The sequence below is a fragment of the Peromyscus maniculatus genome, chromosome 8, assembly GCF_049852395.1.
Source record: "Peromyscus maniculatus bairdii isolate BWxNUB_F1_BW_parent chromosome 8, HU_Pman_BW_mat_3.1, whole genome shotgun sequence".
Lineage (NCBI taxonomy): Eukaryota > Metazoa > Chordata > Mammalia > Rodentia > Cricetidae > Peromyscus > Peromyscus maniculatus.
Genome location: NC_134859.1, coordinates 62653107 through 62672117, shown reverse-complemented (window position 1 = coordinate 62672117; position 19011 = coordinate 62653107). Strand labels below are relative to the sequence as shown.

Below are 19011 nucleotides of genomic sequence, written 5' to 3'. Positions count from 1 at the left end.
ATACATATATACACCTAAGCCATTTAAAATTGGCCAGTTGCTTAAGAACTTATCTAGGTAATACACAGCAGCTCACCCATTGCTGGTGAGATTGTGAAAATGTGACAGCCACTTTGGAAAACAGACTTTTTACATCATTAAATACATTTGAGGATATTTACTTAGAGACATGAGAACTCTTCCACTATAAGATCTATGTGTAACTTTTTTTATAAAAGATTAATTAATTAATTAATTTATTTATTTATTTTACGTATATGAGTGCTCTATCTGCATGTACACCTACACACCAGAAGAGGGCATCAGATCCCATTATAGATGGTTGTGAGCCATCATGTGGTTGCTGGGCATTGAACTCAGGACCTCTGGAAAAGTAGCTGGTATTCTTAACCGCTGAGCCTTCTCTCCAGCACCCACTTTTTTTCTTTTCTTTTCTCTTTTTTTCTTTTTAACAATCATATACACCAAAAAAAAAAAAAAATCAAAGTTGGAATATTCATTCGTCACATGGAGACTGGATAGATTGCACTATATCCACATAATTATAATTTTTATTTTTAGAGATACTTTATAGGTTTTAGGTAACTAAATCTATCATTCTTTAATGATTTCACATTTTGATATCATAATTAGAAAGGCTTTCTTCTGAGAATATAGAAGTATTCATATTGGCTTCTACTTTTGTTTATGACTTAATTTTTACATTAAACGCTATATAGATTAAAACATTTATTTGATATGTTACATAGTAAAACTTTCATGCTTTCTGGGTAAATATCTTCAAACATATGAGAGAAAATGTGGCTTATTTCTTTCTGAAATTGTGTGACCTTGCTTAATATAATATTTAATATTTGCAAATTAAATTGGAAAAATTTTATATCTTTATACAAGTCTCCTAATATTCTTAAGATCTTCTATGTCCCTCAGTAAATTTTATGATACTGATATGTATCATACATTTTATTATATTTAATCCTACAACTTTTGCTATTATCCCTTTTTCTGATTATGGTAAAGATGCTTTTTGTGTATGTATTTTTGGTGTGATGTTGGCGTTTGAACCCAGTGCCTATGCTTCATGTTCTTCTAACACTAGGTACCTTCACTACCCGCCAATAGTATGTTGTTGTTTGTTGCGTTTATTAAGATAAGGTCTGACTCCATAGATCTGGAATTCAGAGATTCACCTGCCTCTGCCTCCTAAGTGCTGGCATTAAAAGTGGGCGCCACCACACTCAGCCGAAAAACATTGTTGTCCTTTTTTACTTCCACTATCACTGTACATGGCTTTATGTCTAACTTAAATAGAGTTTGGCAAAGGAAAATTTGGGGCATGCATGTCAAGATTTTGATTGTCTCTGTTTCACTAGGTTCTGCACTGTGAAGCTAATATTAAAGTTATGTTTAGGTATACTGTTTACTGAAGTCTCTTCTTGGGTCTAAAGAACCTACAGAGAGAAGCTTATCTCCAAGAATCTGACCTTTAGTTTTGTGTCGTTCATAGAACTATTTGTTAAATACTCAATATTAAAAATGTGTGATCTTTAGGACTAGAGACAACTAAGATGTACTTTTAAAGCTCTTATTTATTTACTTATTTATTTATTTTTAATCTTTTATTTATTTTTGGTTTTTTGAGACAGGATTTCTCTGTGTAGCCTTGGAACTTGCTCTGTAGACCAGGCTGTCCTGGAACTCACTCTGTAGACCAGGCTGTCTTCGAACTCACAGAAATCTGCCTTCATCTGCTTCCCAAGTGCTGGAATTAAAGGTGTGCGCCACCACCGCCCGGCTCTTACTTTTATTTTTTTAAAGATTTTGTTTAACTTCATCTTATGTATATGAGTGTTTTACCTGCCTGGATGTAAGTGCACCCCTCCCTGTGTGTGCAGTGCTTGTGGAGGGCAGAAGGGGTCGTCAGACCTTTGGACCTGGAGTTCCAGCCCAGTGAGCTGGGAACTGAACCCAGGTCCGCTGAAAGAGCAATGAGTGCCCCTCTTAACCAAAAGTCATCTCTCTAGCTCCCAGATCTCATCTTTGTTAAAAGACTTCTGCCCTCTCCTGCTCACTACCCTGAGGATGTATTTGGATGTGCCAGTGCTTAGAACTGGCTGCTTACAGTCCTATAAAAGTTAATATGAAAACCAGATTACATAACACTCTGTAATAAATAAACTTGATCCTCCTTTCTTTAATTAGTATCTCAAAAATGGCTACTGAACTAAAAAAACAAACACCAGATAAAAGGATGCTAGGACTCAAGCTTGATCGCTTTCAGTGCTGTTACAGTCTGTTTCACTGCCCTCTGGCTTAATTAAAGTGTGGGTTGGGGCTGGAGATATGGCACAGTGGTTGAGAGCAGTGGCTGCTCTTCCAGGCGACCAGGGTTCAGTTCCCAGCACCCACATGATGGCTCACAACCATCTCACAGGGATCTGATGCCCTCTGCTGGCCTAAAGGGATCTATGCAGATAGCACACTCATACATAAATATTTTTTAAAAAGTGTGGTTTGGCCATATTTATAATAAAGTAGTTACTAAATTTCACCTATGCAAAAGACAAATTCATATTAATATTGTTCTCACATTGTTATTTTATATTCTCTGTTTTACTTCTTCAACAAGGCTAGCCTTTGGCTAGTAGTATTTTTTAAATTTATTTTTATAACAGTCTAGTTTAATCTCTTATACATAGTTGCCATTGTATTGTCATCAGTAATACTAAATGAAATAAGCCAGTCATAAGGATGTAGCTGAAATCAAAAATCTTAGAAAATAGAATGGTAGCTGCCAAGAGCCTAGGAGAGAAGAAAAAGGAGAGTTGTTCACTGGGCTCAAGGTTTCAGTTTTGTAAGATGAAGTTCTAGAGATCTGTCACGCAGCAACACCGATATTGTTATTCTCTGATTGCTATTACAGGATATCCAAGCCACAAGGAAAAGTGGCTTATTTAGCTTATGTTTCTGGAGATTCTGATGGATAATCTTAATTATAATCTGCTTGAATTGAGAAACATCTAGGAGATTAGGAAAGCACCCTTTTAGGTCTATCTGGAATATATTTCCAGTATTAGTTATAGTAGGATTCTAACCTAATGAATGAATTCATAATCTGGTGACATTATTAGAAGGTGGTAAGAAATTGGAGGTAGGGCCTTGTTGGAGGAGGTGGGGCCTTGTTGGAGGAGGTAGGGCCTTGTTGGAGGAGGTGGGGCCTTGTTGGAGGAGGTGGGGCCTTGTTGGAGGAGGTGGGGCCTTGTTGGAGGAGGTGGGGTCTTGTTGGAGGAGGTGGGGTCTTGTTGGAGGAGGTGGGGTCTTGTTGGAGGAGGTGGGGCCTTGTTGGAGGAGGTGGGGCCTTGTTGGAGGAGGTAGGGTCTTGTTGGAGGAGGTGGGGTCTTGTTGGAGGAGGTGGGGCCTTGTTGGAGGAGGTAGGGCCTTGTTGGAGGAGATGGGGTCTTGTTGGAGGAGGTAGGGCCTTGTTGGAGGAGGTGGGGTCTTGTTGGAGGAGGTGGGGTCTTGTTGGAGGAGGTAGGGTCTTGTTGGAGGAGGTAGGGTCTTGTTGGAGGAGGTGGGGTCTTGTTGGAGGAGGTAGGGCCTTGTTGGAGGAGGAGGTAGGGTCTTGGAGGAGATGGGGTCTTGTTGGAGGAGGTAGGGTCTTGTTGGAGGAGGTGGGGTCTTGTTGGAGGTAAGGCCTTTCAGGACTACATCTCACCCTATCCTCTTCTTGTATTCCCTATCAATATTTCCTGATCACCATGAAGTGAAGAGCTCACTCTGCCACTCCCACCCCCCTGATGTTCTTTCTGTCCAAGCACCTGAGCCCACACAACCCTGAACTGAATTTGAAACCGTGAGGCCAAATAAATGGTTCTCCGCTAGACTGTTCTCAGACACTGTGGTCACTTTTATGAAGAAGTAACTAACACAGGCCGAAAGCTCCAGTCAGACAGGTCCATCAGTGGCCTCTAGTGAGGGCCCTCTAGACTAGATGGTGATAAGGCAGAAAAATAAAAAGAGAACCAGCCACATGCAGAGGAGAGCAAGGTGATGATGGGCTGCTTTGTAAGGACTCTTTTTGAGAATTGACTGGGATTCCTTCAGAACTATATTAATCCCTCCCAAGGACAGTGCCCCAGGGACCTTATTACTTTTTGTGAGACTTTATCTCTTGAAGGCTCAGTCACTGAAATCTCACCACACTGTAGTTTAAGCTTCCAGAACATGAGCTGCTGGAGGACAAACCATATCCGAACAATGGCAGCAGTTAACATTATTGTAATACGCACTTAAATATGATTATGGCACTAAATTTTATGTTATGAACATATTAACAGAATAAGACCAAGATGATAACTTTGCAGTGGTTTCTATTGTACTTGAGATAAAATTCTAAACTCATTATCCTGAGTATCAAAGCCCTGTGTGACCCTGTATTGCTAACATTGCTCAGCGTCATTTTGAACCATTTCTCTTTTGTCATATAGAACCACAACAGCCACTTTCCCCTTTCCCTAAAGTGACAAGTCTCTTCTCTGTGGCTTTTACCCAGCTGGTTCTGTCTTGTTTTCCTGTTTTGGCTCAGTAGTGTGTGTTAGTTTTCTTGTTGATGTGATGAAGTACTAGACAGAAGCAACTTAAAGGAGGATTTCTTTGGACTCTGTCATGCACTCCACGATGGCAGAGAAGGCATGGGCTAGTCACACTGTCTGCAGTCAGGAAACAGTGAGAGGTGAATGCTGCTGCTCGTACTCAGGGTGGTCTTACCCACCTCAGTGAATCCTCCCTGGCAAGCCCCTCACAGACATGCCCAAAGGGGGTCTACCACTGATTCCACATGAAGATCCTCCTCACCAGAGTGTTTTCCTGATAGTCCAGCATCCACTGTCACCAGCCTCTGGCTGTCACATATAGCGAGAAATCCATAGAGTCTGCTTAAAGGGCAAAGGAATTTATTAAGGGAGAAAAACTCACTATACAAAACAAAATTGTCGCAGGCTCTGTAATGCTGTTCCAGCCGCCTATCTCAGTCCCACATCCAAACCATGAGGGAGGAAAAAGAGGATGCCCATGTGCATCTCAGGTCTTAAGGGTTGCCATGAGGCCACACCTCAGAGGCATGTACTTCAAGGTCATAGGCAGGTAAAGCAGTTACCTGCTGCATCTCTAGGGGTGGCACTTCAAGGTCATAGACAGAACAGCTGTCCACTATAGTCACATCATACTTGAACTCTGTACACCACTCCTCACTATTTGATACTTTTCACATTTGTCTAAGAATGTAAGTTATCTTGGTGTAGACATTGTCTTTTCATAACTGTATTACCCTGTACTTAGAACAAGGCCTGCCATGAATGAGTTAACTTCCTAGTCCTCAATGACTATGTCTTTTTGGTTTTTCAAGAGAGTGTTTCTCCATATAGTTTTGATGCCTGTCCTGGAACTCACTCTGTAGACCAGGCCTTGAACTCACAGAGATCCGCCTGGCTCTGCCTCCCAAGTGCTGGAATTAAAGGCGTGTGCCACCACTGCCTGGCCTCAATGACTATGTCGTACTTAGGGTTTCTGTTGCTGTGAAGAGACACCATAATTGCAGCAACTCTTATAAAAGAAGACATGGTGCTAGAGAAGTAGCTGAGAGGCCTAATCTTGTAGGCAACAGGAAGTGGCCTGAGAGACTGGACAGTATCTTTAGCGTATATGAGACCTCAAAGCCTGCCTCCCCAGTGACACACTTCCTCCAACAAGACCATGCCTGCTCCAACAAGGCCACACCTCCTAATAGTGCCACTCACTTTGGGGACCATTTTCTTTCAGACCACCACAGACCATTTCTTGAGAAAGTTGTACTCCATTACTAAAGCCTGCAATTTGAATTTTAAAATGCTTTCCTGGATGTTTCTATCTAAGCACTCTGCCGATACTTCAAACTCAGGTTTAGCCTGCTCCAAACCTGTTGTCACACCCCTCCAACCACTCTGCCAAGCTCTGTCTGTAGTTCAGCTGTCAGGCCTGAGGTCCTTCCCGATTCTCTTCTCTCCATCACCTTCCACTGTTCAGCAGACCCTGTCAGTATTTCATCTTGCATCTTTCCCATCCATTTGCCACCACCTTTAGGTCAAATCACGTTTGACTCGAACCATTGTTAAAAGTGCCAAAATAGGCTGTTCCTCTTCCCTGTCCTCTTCTCTAGTGTTTCTTCTCCTCTTTTCTCTCCCTATTCCTCTTTTCTGGACCATCGGACCTTCCATTTCTGATGCCACTTTTCTGTTCAAAACAAGAGAAACAGTCTTGTAGTGCAGCCTCTAGTCCCCAGACCCTTTAGACCTGCTCTCTCTCCAGCCCGATCTCTCACAGGATTCCCACGTTCCTGTTCATCTTGTAGCTTCCTAGTCACGAGTTACTACTTAACCAACATACGCCAGACCCTACCCCGAAGTTTATAATTCCACTTTCACTGATTCCTCTGATTCTGCAAGATTCCTTTTCTGACTCAGTTACCCATTTTTCTCTGAGACCTAACTAGAAAAACTGAAGCAATGAAACACCTCCCAAGAAACCTTTTAGGTCTCTCCTCAATCTTAAAATTGAAACTACCAGTATAGGCCCATAATCTCTCCATTGCTGTTTTTTTTTTTAAATTATGGCAATATATATAATATAAAAATAGCCACTTTTGTAGGCAGATGTTTTCTTGTCCTGACTGCATGTTCTCAAATAATCAACATGGAGATTTAAGATTATTTATAAATGCTCAATGGATAGCTCAGGCTTGTTACTAGCTAACTCTTACACTTAAGTTAACTCATATTTCTTATTTATGCTGTCATGTGGCTTGGTACCTTTCTCAGTATAGCATGCCCATCTTGCTTCTCTACATCTGCTGGCGACTCCTCTGACTCTGCCCTTCTTTCTCCCAGCATTCTCAGTTTGGCTGTCCCACCTATACTTTTTGCCTGGCTACTGGCCAATCAGCTTTTTATTAAGCCAATTTGAGTGACAAATCTTTACACTGTACTAAGGGAGTATTCCACAGCACATTTCAATAATTTTAGGTGTGCAGCTTATTGGCATTAGGTATATTCACATTGTTGTGTAGCCATCATGTGACCTGTGTAATCATGCTTATATTTCTTTTTTATGGCTGTAGTTGTCACCTCTAGATTATAAACAAAGACTTGGCCCCTGCTGGGGATCTAATTGAGCAATGGTGTACTTGTATATTTATGTAGGTCCCAGGTTCATCTCACAGTACCTCAAAATAATTTAAAAATAAAATAAATGTGAAACTCTACGCTTTGTATGCTAGCCTTAAAATTAATTTTAAAAACTCATCCTTGTTTACAAGCATTTGATTAACATGGATGGGCATGAGTATATTGATAGCTTCCTTTATGTGTCCTGAGAACAGATTGCATATGCTGTGGGATGGTCTGTATGTCAAATTGCTCTGATTGGTCAATAAATAAAACACTGATTGGCCAGTGGCTAGGCAGGAAGTATAGGCGGGACTAACAGAGAGGAGAAAAGAAAGAACAGGAAGGCAGAAGGGGTCACTGCCAGCCTCCGCCATGACAAGCAGCATGTGAAGATGCCGGTAAGCCACAAGCCATGTGGCAAGGTATAGATTTATGGAAATGGATTAATTTAAGCTATAAAAACAGTTAGCAAGAAGCCTGCCACGGCCATACAGTTTGTAAGCAATATAAGTCTCTGTGTTTACTTGGTTGGGTCTGAGCAGCTGTGGGACTGGAGGGTGACAAAGATTTGTCCTGACTGTGGGCAAGGCAGGAAAACTCTAGCTACATGCATATGTCCAGTTTCCTTCTTTGTATTTCTTCTTCTAAATGGTTTTTGTTGGAGATACAAAACTCTGATTCTATTTAAAGTTCTTTGCTCAGTTTCTTTTATTATGAGTTTTATAATCTAAGTGTTTCTCAACCATCCTACTGCCATGGCCCTTTAATGCAGTTCCTCATGTTGTAGTGACCCCAACCATAAAATTATTTCTTTGCTACTTCATGACTGTAATTTTGTTATGGCTATGAGTCATAATGTAAATAAATATCTGATACGCAGGGTATCTGGTATCCAACCCAGGTCTAAAATGTACCAAGAGTTAGAGAAAGATAACCCTCAGAATGCACATTTGTGTTTTGTGTTGTCAGGGGGTAGAGCCAAGATCTCTAGGGACAGTTGAAAGAGGATGCCTTCTTTGCCTGGGACAGGTACCTAGGACAATTTTGATGAGTTCTAGGTATTGACTCAGCAAATTTGAGCTTTGGGGTATCCTTCTGAGGGATAATGGAAATGACTAAAGTCAGGGCCTGTTTCACATGCAAAAAAGGGTGGGAGGCTCCTGGTTCTGTGTGTATTTGCCTACCCACATTTTAGAGCAAGGTGAGCTTATAGAGAAGTTATGCCACCCTCCTTCGCCACTCTTTATTCATCCTCCTAAAACAAGATGTGAGAAAAGCAAGTGGCAGGCACGATAAGGTGAATCGCTTGTGCAGGAGTGTGTGGGCTTGTGTAGGTGTGAAGGGGGGAAGGCAGTTGACTGTGGTGCTTCTTCTCCTTCCAGTTCTGCCTCCCATTAAACACTTTTTAAAGAGTTCATTTTCCCTGATTTATGGACCCGTACCACCCTAAATGGAGCCTTTTTCTCTTGCCACCTTCTTGATAAAGGGAATACAGCTAGAATAGTAGATGCTTAATGACATGTTAGCAGGGAATGTCCTTCATAGCTTTAGGATAATGTGACCTCTTTCTTCACTGTGTCCTTCTATTTTAAATATTAACATCTTTGTGCCTGATCTCTCACATATGTAAAATGGGAAAAATAGTAATACCTCCCTTATACAACTGCTAGAAATACTGTGACTACAAAACAGAACTGGTCTGACATTGTAAGCAACTGAAACAGTTGTTGTTACTAACTGATTTAATCATACTTTTCATAGCTACTCATCATGCTAGTTAAATGTATTTCTCATATGTGTATATATATATGTATATATATGTATATATATATATGGAAGGAATTCCTTCCCAGTGTATATAAACCTTCCTTCTTAGTTTATGTAATTGAAGAGCCTTCTTTCAATTTCAAACAATTTAATGTAAACAAAAATGTTTACAAAGGAAAAAAACTAGATGATTTAATTTCTTCAGTCTTTGGAGGGTGGAATTCCTTTCCTTTTGCAAATAAACTTGTTTTCCATTCACATTACAGGTGGTATGCAAGATTACAATTATGTGTGGGCCAACTGTTTTGAGATCACATTAGAATTGTCTTGTTGCAAGTATCCACCTGCTTCTCAGCTTCGACAAGAATGGGAGAATAATCGTGAGTCTTTGATCACATTGATTGAAAAGGTAAAAATTGCTGCCTAGAAGGTTGGGATTTAGAAATAATGGGTTAAATAAGAGAGAAATTTGAATGCACATGAATAACAATCCAAATAGGGTGTTCTTTATCTTATGTGTTTTAAGATTGTAGATTATCCCTAGAAATTATTAGTTTATGATCTATTAGAGTACATCAAAATCCACCTTTTCTATCCCTGTGTCCAACCCTGGCTCTGTGCTACATGGAAGCTTCCTTTGGCAGTCTTAGAACACTTTTACAAATGGAAATAATTGGCCAAATTTGTACTGGGGGTTTGTGATACAGCTCAGTAGTAGAAGGAGTGTTTGGCATGAATGAAGCCCTACATTCAACTCCTGGCACCAACAAAATCCTGCAAATTCGTACTGTCACCTTGACAGTGCCATTTGTTCATATTTGCTAGAGACCGTTTACCACTATATGAACTGTGGACATCAGTTTAATGTAATTATCAGAAAAGTTTATCTAACTATTGACTATGCCATATTATAGTTTGGAGAGAAAATTAGAAGCTTGTCTTCAAAGAGAGGGAATTTCAAAAGCACTTCAGGACTATGGAGATTTTTATAATTTAAATTTAAGAACTTAGTGATGGGGCTGGAGAGATGGCTCAGTGGTTAAGAGCAATGGCTGTTCTTGCAGAAGATCTGGGTTTAGTTCCCAGCACTCAGATGGTAGCTCACAACCAACTGTAATTCCAGTTAATTCAAGTTCCAGAGGATCCAATATGCTTTTCTGGCCTCTGTGGGGCACCAGGAACACACATGGTGCACATACATACATGCAGGTCACACACACACACACACACACACACACACACACACACACAAACAAATTCTTTAAAATAAAAAGAATTTTTACTTGAGTACTTGGTTTATATTTCATTTCAACCTCAAGGGTTTAAAAAATACTTTGGCTCCTGGACATGGTAGTGCACACCTTTAATCCCAACACTCCAGAGGCAGATGAAGGTGGATCTCTGTGAGTTTGAGGCCAGCCTGGTCTCTATAAAGAGTTCCAGGCAAGCCAGAGCTACGTAATAAGACTGTCCCAAAAAGAAAAAGAAAAATTGGAAACTAGTATAATAGTCTTACTGTTTAGAAACTCTAGCACCAAACCGATTGCCTCTGAGTTTTGATTTTTGTCTTTTAGGTCCACATTGGAATTAAAGGATTTGTTAAAGATTCAGTAACAGGAGCTGGGTTAGAGAATGCAACCATCTCAGTGGCTGGTATTAATCATAATATCACAACTGGAAGATTTGGTGATTTCCATAGATTACTCATTCCTGGAATTTACAATCTTACAGCAGTTTCAACTGGGTAAAAGTTTTAAACTAGACTCTTAATTATAATGCCAAGCCTCTCTTTAGATGTAAGACAGAGGGATTATCTAAATGCTACTCATCAAGTGTGGCTTCTGTTTTTCCTTGTTCTCTGACTTTTTGGTTCTTTAATAATGAGAAAGTACAATCACAGAGTGTTTTTCACATAGTCCAACAGTGTGGAGCATAATTGTAACAGTCGGCGGCAGAACAATTGTAAAAGCTTTACGAGAGATTCTGCTAATTGAATCTGAGAGAAGCAGCCCGGGCTCTGTAGATAGAGCTTGAAGGCCTGTCCTCACAGCTTTCTGATACATTAAAGCAGTGGTTTTCACCTGGGCAAACCTTACTGCATGCTCACGTCATGGGGATTTTATTACTAATCTTTAATTCTGAGCTTTTGTAATGGAAGGAAGTGGGAATGCTAGTCTGGCAAGGCTGTGCCGAGATGCCTAGCACCTGCCTCTGAACACCGTGGCAGCAGTACATGGGGCAATAGCTTGTCTGTCCCTTTGAATATCACAGCAGCTTTTTTTGACACACATTCTAGTGTTTGATGCCCGGGAAGCTTTGTGAGAGAAATAACTCTTAAAGACTTAACAGTATTTTCTGGGAAATAACATTCTAAGATGGCTAAATTATGCAGTTGTCTTAGTTTAGTTTTTGAGTTTTGATAGATCATTAAGTGCAGGAGTATGAAAAAAGGTCACTGTGTTTTCATAATGCTAAAACATTGTGTGTCTTAACTCCATGCCACCTCCATTTCTAATTTTTTAAAGGTATATGCCATTGACTATTAATAATATAATGGTGAAAGAAGGACCAGCCACAGAAATGGATTTTTCCCTTCGACCAACTGTGACTTCAGTAATGCCTGACTCAACTGAGGGTGTAGCAACTCCTGGCACAGTGGCTGTCCCTAATATTCCTTCTGGAACATCATCCTCTCATCAGCCAATTCAGCCTAAAGACTTTCACCACCACCATTTCCCTGATATGGAAATCTTCTTGAGAAGATTTGCCAACGAATATCCTAATATCACTCGTCTTTACTCACTGGGAAAATCAGTGGAGTCAAGAGAACTGTATGTGATGGAGATATCTGATAACCCAGGTGTCCATGAACCAGGTAATTGGCTGGCCTTACACATGATTTCAGTAGTTCCTCTCAAAGCTAGTGTTGTATCACTGTGCTTTGTTCAGAAATGTCATCTGTATAGTGTGTAACTTCAATTAAGAACACATGGTCAAAAATAACAGAGCCATTCTGTTCCCAGAAGAGAAAATCCATTTAGTAATCTATATTTGCATGATATTAGTGTGTTCATAGATTGGATTCATTCAGCTGAGTTCAGTTTGGCATGTGGATATACATGTATGCATATTAGAAAGACCCCTCTCTCTCTCTCTCTCTCTCTCTCTCTATATATATATATATATATATATATATATAATCTGCTCGGACATATATTCTGGTAAGGAAGCTACAATATGCTTATGTAGATTTTTCTTGATGTTGACTATACATATTTACTTAATATTTTAGCTTATGGTTTTTATATATATTAGGGAAAAAACAGACTTCATGTTAACTGAAGAGGAAAAAACAGGCTTTTCCATGTAATTATTTGTTTTCAGGGGAACCAGAATTTAAGTATATTGGAAATATGCATGGAAACGAAGTGGTTGGAAGAGAACTGCTATTAAACCTCATCGAATACCTTTGCAAGAACTTTGGAACAGACCCTGAAGTAACAGATTTGGTTCGCAGCACTAGAATTCACCTTATGCCGTCCATGAATCCTGATGGGTATGAAAAGTCCCAGGAAGGTAAAACAGAGCTGACTATTAAAGCCTCATCTGTTGACTGTTGTATAGCATGGTTATTCTGAAATAGAGAAGACATTGAAGTTTTTTGTTTTTATGATTTGTGAGTGGTTTTAGCTTTTATGTACTTAGAAAATAGGGCAGACTTTTCATTATGTGATGAAACATATGTATAGAATGTGTGTGTGGTATATGTACACTAGTATGTGTGTGGAAGGTAGAGGTCGATGTTGGGTTCTTATTCAATTGCTCCACTCCTTATTTTCGAGAACCTGGAATCTGATTCAGATCAACTTGCTAGTCAGTGAGCTCCAGGGATCTGCCTAACTCCGCCCCCTAGCGTTGGAGTTGCAGATGCACATTGAGTACCTAGCTTTTTAATGTGGGTGTCCGGGGTCCTAACAGGTATTCATTCCAGCCCTTCACCAAGATGTGGGGTCTTTGTTTGATTTTGCATTTCTGTAGTGATTATTTGTCTTCATCAAGGTTCTCTAGAGGAACAGAACTGATAGAGATGAGTGAGTGTGTGTGTGTGTGTGTGTGTGTGTGTGTGTGTGTAAAACCATAAAAAGGGCTTAGTCAGATTGACTTATATGATTAGAAGCTGGGTAGTTCAACAATAATCGTGTGCATTGGAGAACCAGAGAACTTGGTAGCTGTTCAGAACAAGAAGGTGGAAGCCTTAAACCAAGTCACCAATGATTCAGTCCACGGCTGAAGCCCTGGCAGCTGCCTGGAGTCCCTGATGCGAGTTGCTGTTGAAAGTCTTGAAGCCAAAGTCAGATCCATGGGTGCCAGCAGCAGAAGTGAATGCACCTGCTCAGGAAGAACGGAGCTGGCAGCTGCTAGCTGGCTTCCTCCTTCATAGGTTTTGTTCTTTCTGGGTCCCCCAGCCTAGTGGACGGTCCACACACATTCAGGGCCAGCCCTGTTCATCATACTGTCCCATGTATGTAAAACATCCTTGAGGGCACACCCCACAGTGCGCTTTGCTAGTCTCGTGTCTCAATCCAGTCAAGTTGACAAGCAAGATGAACCATCATTTATTTAAAAAAAAAAAAAAAGGAAGACTTTTCTAAATTGTTTCATTTTTAACTGTTCTTATTAAATTATTATATTTGTAACCTTACTTTATCCTTGGAAAATCAAACGAGATAATATTTCAAACCAGCAGCTCCCATACTCATCCATGTTCCATGCCTGCTAAGTGAGTGCTTTTCCTTTGCCTGCCTCCCTAGGCAGGCCCATCTCTCCTGAGGCAGTGCTGAGCGATCTGGAGGACAGGCTTACTCAGGCCGCCTTCTGCAGAACCCCAGAAGAGTAAGAATCCATCTTTTCCCACCCAGGACTCCATAGGGAACTTTTAAATATTTTTCCCTTAAAAGTTTGATAATTTTCATCTAGAATGACTTGATAGAGGGTAGCTTAACAGGAAAAGTTTAAATGTATTTATATAGAGAAACATAAGATTCATCTAAGTCTCAAGGGAGAACTAAGCAGTTGATGTTTACACCTAAGCCAGGGGCTTTGGGTCTGGTTGGGTGGGAGGTGGTTATGGGCTGTGGAAGGTTGAGGAGAGAATGTTCACAGCCAGCAAGGGTTGTTTTGTCAGGCAGATAAAGTCTTCCAGGTGACACCTATCTGTGATCATCTCTGGCCAGGTGTCAGACCCCAATCCCTTCTATGTAAGGGAATGGCTTTCCTAGGCACAAAGTGGGGTGTCAGGGAGGAAAGCTTTTGTATAAAAGGACAGCTTTGCAGAGCTATTCTTTCTCTGTAGTCTCTCCATAGCCAACCTGAGGGTGGCCAGCCACCTGTTTGGGCATGATGCTTTACTCTCCACAGCTGCTCCTAGCAGCGTCTCCTGTGGATGGAGCAGGCCCCGCAGTGTGGATGTGCAGACAGGAGGGTAGCTCCCACCGCGCTGACATGGCTCTCACACAGACAGGCTCCGGGTGATCTTAGCATTCTGAGGTTCTTGCTCCTCAGTTGCCGGCATCACAGATCCACACACGCACACCTCCAGTCTTCTGAAAGGGAGAGCACAGTACCCATAGGTCCCTCAGTTAGCTCCTCCTCACCTCAGGTCTCTCGTTATAATGACAGCAACGGGGCTCCTGCTCATGTAAGAATCTCCACAGCTAAGCTTGAGTGGAACCTTTTTCCTTTATCGGGTGAAATATCCCGATACAATGCTCTCTACTGATGGTACCTTCTTGTGACCACTTTAATGTCAGCATCCTCAGTTTTCTTTTTGTTGGTCTGGTTTTTTGTGATGAAGTCCCACCAACTCAAGGGGTTGCTTATGCTATTGTGTGTTTATTATTAACACTTGAGCAATGCTTTAGTATCATTTGTGTAATTTGGATTTTTTTTTCCTTTCAAAGGATGAGCAGAGGACAGATGCTAAAGAGTAATGATTTTACCTCTTTGCTTTAGAGATCTAGAAAAGAGATTTTTTTTTAAAAAAAAATATACAATGTAAAAAAAAAGATACATTTTGCTCACAGTGGGTTTGGTAGCAATGGGCCTGATGTGCTTACATTTAAGATGGCTGAAGTTGTGTGTGTGGCATTAACATGTAATAAAACATGTCTTAAATTTTAATCCTTTGTCCTGCAGGAGACTCAATAAGTGTAGTTGGCAGAAACAACAGCAACAACTTTGACCTAAATCGAAATTTCCCAGACCAGTTTGTTCCAATCACAGATCCCACTCAGCCAGAGACCATCGCGGTGATGAGCTGGGTGAAGGCCTATCCATTTGTGCTGTCGGCCAATCTGCATGGAGGTATGGCAGCTCCGTATGGACTAAGTAGCTCTTGTTGAGAGCATTTGAAAATTCTGCTGAAATTCTATCTAGTCCTAGGCTAGCTTCAAGTGAGTATCCTCTACTGCTTCTGTGACAGAGAACAGTTAAAACCTTCCTCCTTGCTCTGTAGGTCAGTGAGCTGGTTGTTCCTTCCCCACACACGCTTTCTTTCTTTCCTTTGTGGTGGTTGTTGTTTTAGACAGGTCCTCACCAAGTACCCAGGCAGGCCTGGGGCTCACTGTGCAGACTGTGTTGGCCTCACACAGCCAACCTCCTTCTGCCTCTGCCTCCATGGTGCTGGGATTACAGGCAAACAGCAAGCTCAGCTTCTCCTCATCTTTCTCTCATTTTTCATTTCATGCTGTTTATTATTGTGTATGTATGGTGTGTGTGTGTGTGTGTGTGTGTGTGTGTGTGTGTGTGTGTGTGTGTGTGTGCGCGTGCGTGCATGCATGCTATGGCATGTGTGTGGAGGTCAGAGGACACCTTTCAGAAGTAAGTTCTCTCCTTCCACTGGATTGAGGATCTAATTCAGGTTGTGGATTTGCCCACAAGTGCTTTTCTCCCACTGAGCCGTCTCCCCTCCCTCTCCTTCTTCTTCCCCTCCCCCCATCCTTCCTTCCCCTTTCTTGCTCTTCTTTTTCTCCTGTCACCTGCTCCCCTTTCTCCAATAGTTCTTCAGGGGCTTCATGTTCATTCGTTATCCTGTTAACTAGGCGCCATGCACTTTGTCATCATAAAAACCAAGCACCAGCAGATCCAAATGTTCAGTCTTGCTCGCTCCTGAAGTCTCATAAACTCTCTTATGTGAGTATAGGTTTTGATGTTCTCCTGTCTTCCACTGTGCACTCTGTCTGTCTGGCTGTCCGTCTCTCTCTCTGTATGTATATATACACATATGCTATAGCTACTTAACTGCAGCATAATGACTTCATTCTCATTGAGGGTTTGGGACTATATATGTCAATATGATTCATCAGGAGTGAGTCAGTTGAACAGAAAAGGTCATTATTAGGAAAAATACCATAGGTCTGTATCTGAGTTGGTAGAGTACCTGCCTAACATCATGAAGCCCTGGAATCCATGAACAGCACCCCCATAAACCTGGCATGGTGGCATATGCCTATAATCGCAGCACTCAGGAAAAAGAAGCAGGAGGAGGAATTCAAGATCCTTCTCAGCTTCATAGCTAGTTCAAGGCAGCCTGGGATACATGAGAACTTGTCTCAAAACAAAACAAAACATCACAATGTCCAGCTAGAGTTATGTGACTAAGAGTGAGGTATCAGGCCAGAGAGATGGCCCAGCAGATATGGGCACATGCCAGGTTCTATCCCCTGAAGCTACACAGTGGAAGGTGAGAGCCTACTCCAGCAAATTGCTTTCTGACTTCTACACATGCATGCTGATGCAGTAGAAAGCATAATAATAAGTGGACACATGAGAACAGTATGACAAGCTGGAAACTAAAGGATCAGTCCTTTGACACATGTAGCTCAAAGCTTTTCCCTAGACCCACCTTTACTACTTCCCTCCAGTGGAAAGCATGAGGGGTGTCAACAGCTTTTTTGTGCTTGAAAGCATCACTGTCTTTACCTTGAGTCAGATGGTGCAACTCCAGTGGAATAATTAGACTATAAGAAAGTTTAAGAATTTTTCTGTGTGGATCAGGCTGGCCCTGCTATCCATAACATAAGTTACTTAACCTGTTTTAGATTCCATGTCCAAAATAAGGGATGACTTAGTTGGACCTTAAGGGTCTGTTCTTATTTTAAAATTCCATGACCTTTAAAATGAGTTACTGAAAAAGTATCAAAATTTACTCAGTTTTTATGATCTAAAATATCATCAAAGCACTTTACACATTCACTAAAATCCAGTGTGAAGCTCCACAGCTTCAGAATGGCTGTTCTAGCCATTCTAGAAGTTCATTGAGCTGGGTAGACTTTGGGCCCGCTTAATTTCACCATGTGATAGTTTTTAATTGCAAGTTCTTTAAGACCTATTTAGTTAAGAGAGCCTTTTGATTCTTGTATGCTGTGGGATGGTCTGTATGTCAAATCTGTTGCTCTGATTGGTCAATAAACAAAACACTGATTGGCCAGTGGCTAGGCAGGAAGTATAGGCGGGACTAACAGAGAGGAGAAAAGAAAGAACAGGAAGGCAGAAGGAGACACTGCCAGCCGCCGCCATGACAAGCATCATGTGAAGACTCCGGTAAGCCACAAGCCACGTGGCAAGGTACAGATTTATGGAAATGGATTAATTTAAGCTATAAAAACAGTTAGCAAGAAGCCTGCCACGGCCATACAGTTTGTAAGCAATATAAGTCTCTGTGTTTACTTGGTTGGGTCTGAGCGGTTGTGGGACTGGCGAGTGACAGAGATTTGTCCTGACTGTGGGCAAGGCAGGAAAACTCTAGCTACACTTGTACGTGGGTATTAGTTTCCCACTTGCTCACTTTGATTTTCACTAGGGGAAGTGTGGGGTTTTTCTTTTTGCTGTTGTTTGTGTTTTTCTTTTTGATAGGCCTGGGGATTGGTGCCAAGGCCTTGTGCAGGCTAGACAAGCCCTCTGTCATGGAGCTACATCCCTAATCTTTATCTTTTTTTTTTATATTAAGATAATTGGCCTTGACAAATTTCATGGATCTCCCTTCTATCTTACTTTTTCTGTTGCTGTGATAAAACACTCTGACAAACTCTACCTAAGGGAGAAGGGGTTTATCTCAGCTCACAGTTCCAGGGTTCAGTCCATCCTGGTGGGGAAGTCTTGACGGCAGAAGTTTGAGGCATCTTCTCGTTTAGGAAATGGAGAATGGGCAGTGCTTGAGCTCAGCCAGCTTCCTCTGCAGTATAGCCAAAAGAATGGTGCTGCTTTTGGGTGGGTCTTCCTGCTACAGTGGACACAACCTAGATCATTCTTAAAGTGTTCCTAGTTCACAACTGTGGAAGAAGCTTGCCGATGATTGGTTCCAGATCCTGTCAAGGTCACAATCAGCACCACCCGGTTCTGACTGTACTGTGAAAAGCTTGTTTGTATTGCTGATTTATTTTAGAACAGTTAATGGTGCCTTTTCCTGTTTCCCTTGTAGGTTCTTTGGTGGTTAACTATCCTTTTGATGATAATGAACAAGGAGTGGCTATATACAGTAAATCACCAGATGATGCCGTGTTTCAGCAAATAGCGCTTTCTTATTCCAAGGTAGGTTTATGTTTGGATGCTGGAAAGTTAATTCAGTAAAAACTACCTTAAATTAAAGCATTTGTAGTTTGGTGGTGGTGGTGCACACCTTTAATTGCATCATTTGGGAGGCAGAGGCAGGTGGATCTTTGTGAGTTCCAGGACAGCCTGATCTACAGAGCGAGTTCCAGGACAACCAGGGCTACACAGAGAAAACCCAAAATATTAATAATAATAAATTAAAAAAATAAAACATTCAGATCAGGTACTCTCATAGCTGATTGTGATTTTATTGGTTATGGATCATAAAGGTTATTACTGCAACTCTGCTCTCTGATTACAACTTGTGATCATCCCACTTTCATACTCTTTCCCGCTCTACAAATGGACCTTGTGAGATTCATATTCAGGGTTGCTAATAAAAGAATGCAGCTGTTGATTTTACCTTAAAGAATTGTTACCTTTTATTTGGGTGTGG

General features: G+C 41.2%; 1 protein-coding gene across 1 annotated transcript in view; it reads left to right on the top strand.

Moving 5' to 3' along the window:
• Cpd (carboxypeptidase D) overlaps positions 1–19011 on the top strand; it is a 70387-nt gene that overhangs the window by 20692 nt on the left and 30684 nt on the right. The window contains exons 3-8 of the mRNA XM_015996208.3: positions 9233–9375; positions 10541–10710; positions 11492–11841; positions 12351–12542; positions 15162–15329; positions 18445–18554. Of these exons, the coding sequence (XP_015851694.3) occupies positions 9233–9375; positions 10541–10710; positions 11492–11841; positions 12351–12542; positions 15162–15329; positions 18445–18554 (1133 nt within the window). The remainder of the gene's footprint in view (positions 1–9232; positions 9376–10540; positions 10711–11491; positions 11842–12350; positions 12543–15161; positions 15330–18444; positions 18555–19011) is intronic.